The sequence below is a fragment of the Pinus tabuliformis genome, chromosome 2_1 (genome assembly GCF_031772625.1).
Source record: "Pinus tabuliformis cultivar Carrire ecotype Pingquan chromosome 2_1, CPIR1, whole genome shotgun sequence".
NCBI lineage: Eukaryota > Viridiplantae > Streptophyta > Pinopsida > Pinales > Pinaceae > Pinus > Pinus tabuliformis.
This window is the reverse complement of record NC_142299.1, coordinates 59,213,345-59,219,250: the sequence shown is the minus strand read 5'-3', so window position 1 is coordinate 59,219,250 and position 5,906 is coordinate 59,213,345. Positions and strand designations below refer to the sequence as shown.

The following is a 5,906-nucleotide window of genomic DNA, read 5'->3' as shown; positions in this document are numbered from 1 at the left end:
TTTAGGATCCATAATGATGTTCAGATCTCCTCCTATGACTATATTCTTAGGATTGAGGAGTTCTAAATAGTCCGAGAGTGTCTTCCAACACTCTTTCTTTTCAACATAATGCACAGGAACATACATATTGAAAAGAGCTAAGATGAAGTTGCTTGTTTTATGGCGCAGTTCAATATAGATCCAGTGTTGAGTCTCATAGGATCTTTCAAGAGAAAAGGTGGTTTTAGACTAGAATGTGCCTATTTCTCCAGCCGAACCTTTAGCACTAACTACCTTTCCTCAATCAAATTTCCATTTTGTGTTGCTTGTGTTTAGAAGGATCTCCCCTTCTATTTTTGTCTCTTGAAGCATGAGTATGTCTATGGATTCCATTTTCAATAGATCTTTAATAGACTCTACCTTAGTGGGATTCCCCAAACCCCTGCAGTTCCAAGAGACCAGCTGCATCATTTACACCTTGTTGGGGTGGGTCCACCTCCCTTAGGAACCCTTGGTCTCGTATTCCTCCCGAGGGTCATCTCAATGGTTGCTTGACTTCCAAGCATTTTTTGTCTTTCTGATTCTTCTTCCCTAGTTTCCTTATTTGATTTACTTCCAGCTCTCTTTGATGGCCTCTCGAAGGTGTCATCATCCGAAGAGCCCACATTTTCTACATCCATTTTCTTTTTCTTTTTTAATTATGTCCGTATATGAAGGGGAAGAAGTACTGCCTGGAATCGGGCTTGTAGTATTACCTGGATCTTGAGAGTCAGTGTTGTTTAGCTGGGGGAGACCATCCCGTTCTGCCTCTAGAGAATCTGAAGGTGTTTTGAGAGATTCAAAAGGATTTTTGTCCTCCTCGATGCTGATGGTTTCCTTGCTTCCCATGTTCTGAATGTTTTCACTTTCTTGCCCTGATTTGTTCCCTGTCTCTTTGCCTTTGTTTTTATTTTTCTTTCTGTTGTTTGTTGTTTTCTTTACTTGCTTCCATTGTTCTCCTTTTTCTTTCTCTGTTGCCTCCTCATTTTTCTTCTTGCAGTATCTTGCGAAGTTCCCGTGTTCATGACAGTGTCGGCATTTGAAGGGGAGCTATTCGTAGTCAAGCTCTTGGATATGTGTCCAATCTACAACCGAAAGTTTGATGGCTTCAGGTAATCTGACTTCCAGATCGACCTCTACACATATTCGGGCATAGGAGAATTGATCCTTCCTTGGCGCTTGGTCTATGTATCTGCCTAGAGCATTACCAATGGATTGCAGCGATCTCTGGCTCCAGCAGTGAAGGGGGAGATGTGGAAGACGCACCCATACAGGCACTTCCATGGGCACGTCCTGTGTCGGATCAAAATCTGGTGACCATTTATTCAGATAAAGCCCTTGAGGGCCCATAAAATATGGCCCGTTTCTGAAGATCAGGCTTCTATCTTCTGCATTATCAAACACAAATACAAAAAACCCTTTGCCAACGAAATGGCTTTTTATTCCTTCCGAAACCAGAGGTATCCAGTTCCGTTTAACCCATTCTTCAACTGCTTTCGGGGATGGCCATAGCCCTATGAACTGGCCGATGAGGCCTCTTTCAGCTAGGTTCAACACTGTTCTGCAAGTTTCCTCCACAGGCAAGGTCACCGTGGGGATGTTTTCCAACTTTTTGACGAACTTTTGCTGTGAACTGGAGATCGGACGTTTCCCAGTAGCTGCAATGAGGGATCTGAAAGCTTCGAGCTCCGAAGATGGGGGAGGAGGGGCCTCAGGGACACCTCCGAGATCCATAGTGGAGAAGACCGCGTGGAGGAGGGAGTAACCAGCTGGGCGCGGCTAGGGTTACAACAGAGTGGCCATGCGCACGCTCAGAGCCATCGTTAAAGGAATGTTAACTACTATTTCCATTCAAAAAGGGGGGTGGGTGAAACACTAGGAATTCCCGGGAGGTCATCCATCCCAGTACTACTCTAGCCCAAGCGCGCTTAACTGCGGAGTTTTGATGGGATATGATGCATTAACGCTGGTATGATCGCACCCTCATGTTCATTATTTTTACTACACCATTTTGTTGAGGATTATAAGGCACATTTGTTTGATGTTGAATCCCATTTTGTTGAAGATAGTTTTCAAAGTCATTTGAAGTATATTATTTTCCATTATTAGTATGAATAGAGCCAATATGAGATTATGTATTAATTTCAATCAATGCATGAAATATTTTGAAAGTTTCAAAAGCTTTAGATTGTTCTTCAATAGATATACCCAACACATTTTGGTGTAGTCATCAATAAAAGTCATCATGTATTTACTTCCATTTGTAGAAGGAATGAGCATAGGGCCACACAAGTCATAATGAATCAGTTCAAGCTTTCTACGTGCTCTAGAATGAGAATCATGAAATTATTTTTTGTTGTGTTTTCCTAAGATATAAGCATCACATTGCTTAAGTTTCCTAGGAATGGTGGGGAAACTAGTAACACCATTTCTCTTCAATAAATGGAGACTGTCATAGTTCAGATGTCGAAATATAGCATGCTATGAAAGACTAGATGGTAGTGTACCTTCATCATACTGAGAATTGTATGCAAGGTTTTATGCATGAGCATAGGTTCCTTGCAGCTTCAAGAGTCTTTCTTCTTCTATCCCGGTCATGAAAATTGAGTTGTTTGATGTTTTTCTCACCTCAACCTTGCCATCAAATATGTGAATGGGGTGTCATTGCTGGTGGATGTGAAAAAAGGATATCAATTTTATCCAAAACTCTGGGAGGTAGAGGACATCATGTAGAAAAAAATCATGGAGACCAAGCAATTTGAGCTTGATGGTGCCAAGTCTGGATGGCTTGAGTTTTGACTTGTATGCAAAGTAGACTAATTCATCTACATTGTTACTAAATTATTTAAAGAATTATATTCAAAAGTTTATGTGGCAAGTTTCTTTTGAATCAAGAAACCATGCAGCTTTCCACGAAGCAAGTGAAGCATTAAACAAGTCTTCAATTACTCCAATATTGCAATGTGCCACAATATAATGAGTGGATTCAGGTGCTTTAACTTTCCTTGGATCTGTCGATTTTCCTTTCTCTTTATTCCTTACTTATCTCATTCTATCCCAAGAGAGCTTGCATGTGGAAGCATCATGTCCACTTTTGTTACAATGTATACAATGAAGAACAAGTCTTCCTCCTTGATAATGTTTTCCCCCTGCCTTTGTTATTGTTCTTTCCACATCCTCTTCTACCACCTCTTCCTATAGAATAATCATATGCTTAATTATTATATTGTTTTGCAAGGCACAAAACTTCTCATAATACTGAGAATTTGTCTTCTTCTTCCCAAAATATTTCTCTCCTTTTTAAAGATCTCCACAAGAGAGTCAAATGAAAAATTATTAATTTTTCCACTAGCTTGTAATGATTCAAGATAATTAAAATATGTGGGACATAGTGCTGTGAAAGCTATGAGAGGAACATATATTTTAATTCCAATAGCTTCTATATCATGCATAAAAGCTCTGATTTCATAGGCTAAGGTAAGGGGATCATCATCTTTCAATTCAATTTTAAAGAGTTTGATCATAAGTTGGACTACTTCAAGCTTAGAGTGTCAGTCATATAAGTCTTTCAACTTATTTAAAGCTTAAAGGCATTAATAAAAGGTGCAATGTGATGACTCACCTCTTCATTTCTTGATGTAAAAATCAAGGCATAGGCCTTGTTTTTCTTGTTCTCCCATATGGCAAGCTCTTTGTCAGATGTAGGAATTTTAGGTGGATTCTCATATTCTCATTCACAAACACCTTTCCATAGTTCACTGAAAATGAAGGTATGCTTTATCATTCTAGACCATTCATGGTAGTTCTCTTTGTGAGTAATAACTACTCCAACTATGGATATGAGTGAATGCATTATGAAATTCTGAAATGTGCTCTAAATAGTCAAAAAATTTAAATATGTTTCTTATAAACAATAGACTGCCATACAACTTGTCTTAAAAAAAAATCATGAAATAACCTAAAATTGATACTATAAGTTGGCTTCAAGCTCTTTATCTTGAACAACAGAATTTATGATGATCCTTAGTATTGCAACAAGAATGTTGCAACTCCCAAGGCTACCAACTTTAATTATCAACCCGAGGTTCGTACAAACTTAAGAGGTGTCAGCACTATATGTGCAACATATAATGTGCCCTTCTTTCATTAATATTTTGCAATGAGGTGAGTATCATGAAATAAGACTAAATTAATTGCAAAAATGGAAACACTACCCTATTTGTAGGAAATGGAAATAATTATTTTCCTAGTTGTATAAACGTAAATATTAGCATATTTTCATAAATGTAAACTGTATGCTACTTGCAAGAATGTAAAAACTAGTCTAATTTCAACATGTAGAAATTTGCTTTGAAAAGAAACTAATCCTATGCAAGAACAACATTTTGTAATTGAAATCCTAAGGGCATGAATTCAAAGAAATAGGCCTAATATAATTTTCATGGGAAACTAACCCTCTTAATCACTGTGTTCAAAGGGACTTGGCTAGAGTAACATAAATCATATGCATTTCATAAGAAAATCATCATTATCATTCAATTTAGAAATCTGTCACCTAATCCTAATTGCAGAATTGTATTTGCAGTGAGAAAAAGGTAGGTTCAAAGTGGTCTTGGGTCTTCCTCAATCATGGATTCAAATCCTAGGGGTCATTATTCAAGCCTAAGAGACTAAAACCAAGATTTTGGAGCAAATTTGGCCAAGTTTACATGTGTTACAAGACTATTATAGGACTGCTACATAATTGCTACTCCTCGAGATAACTTGTCAAATGCCTAAGAAAATCAAATGAAAATGAGATGGGAAATTTTTTTATTAAGTAGGATGTTCTAGAACTCTATTCAAAATGGAATCACTCAATAATACCTCTATTAAAATGTGTTAAAGAATAGCCGAAAATTACTATAAAAACTAGAAATTCAAGAATTAGTGAGTTAATTATCCTACCAAATGCCTAGCCTAATAAATTGTAAATTCTATGGGGTAAATTTTGATATTAGCTTGAATTGTTTTAGGGCTTAATACAAGTTTAATCAACTCAAAATAGCCTCATTAACATGTTCTAAAAAATAACATAAAATTACTATTATTTTGCTACAAGAGACTTTCGGAAATTCTAGATTTGTGAACTAATAAACCAATCCAAGTAGCTCAATGATGAATATGAATTTTTAAAGTTTTTCTAAGGATGAATCATGCTTGTGACTTTGTAAATAACCTTAAAAATAACTCCAATCATTTAACCAATATGACCTATAATAAAAGAAGCATGAATGCAGAAATAAGAGACGCAAGTGAAAAATACATTCAAAGGAAATAAATAAATTGTACAATAGGGCTCTGAGGCTCCTGGGATGGCCAAGCCCATGGATACTCAAAGTATTATGAAGTAAAACAATATTTAGAAGCTAAAAATGGCACCAAATTTCATTATTTGAATCAATCCAAGTACATCCCTGCTAGAAATGAAAGTGGAGCTGCCAAATAACAAGTTTTCCCCACAAGAAGACTAAAAAATACATGCCCCCAGAGGAAAATTCGAATTGGTTGTTAGCTTGATGGGCCCTAACCCAGGTTCAACATTAATTAACTAAGAAAATCCCTACACTACTAGCCCTTTCAACATCAATCTGTGGAATGCGGACTAAAGTCTCACCCGAAGCAGTATGGGGGGATTCAAGAACCAAGTTTCTGCACCCTGAGATGGTAGTGATGTCATTTTATACCCTAACCCTTCCTTCATGTATACCAATAATCCCTTTAGGGCTTATCGATATACTTCTCTTATTCGGATTCGAGACCTTCATGAAGGTTCGCGATCGTCCTTCGCGTACCCTAAATAGGAAATTCAGACACTTATACGCCTCTATGACTACTCTACTATTGTA

General features: G+C 37.2%; 1 protein-coding gene and 1 pseudogene across 1 annotated transcript; both read right to left on the bottom strand.

Annotated features, from left to right (window-relative positions):
* Window positions 1-1,068: 1,068 nt before the first annotated feature.
* Window positions 1,069-1,752, bottom strand: LOC149198772 (uncharacterized). Its single transcript, XM_089400352.1, has one exon. The coding sequence runs from the start codon at window positions 1,750-1,752 to the stop codon at window positions 1,069-1,071; it is 684 nt and encodes a 227-aa protein (XP_089256478.1).
* A 130-nt stretch (window positions 1,753-1,882) lies between these two features.
* LOC149198771 (5S ribosomal RNA) lies at window positions 1,883-2,001 on the bottom strand (annotated as a pseudogene).
* Between the last annotated feature and the right edge of the window lie 3,905 nt (window positions 2,002-5,906).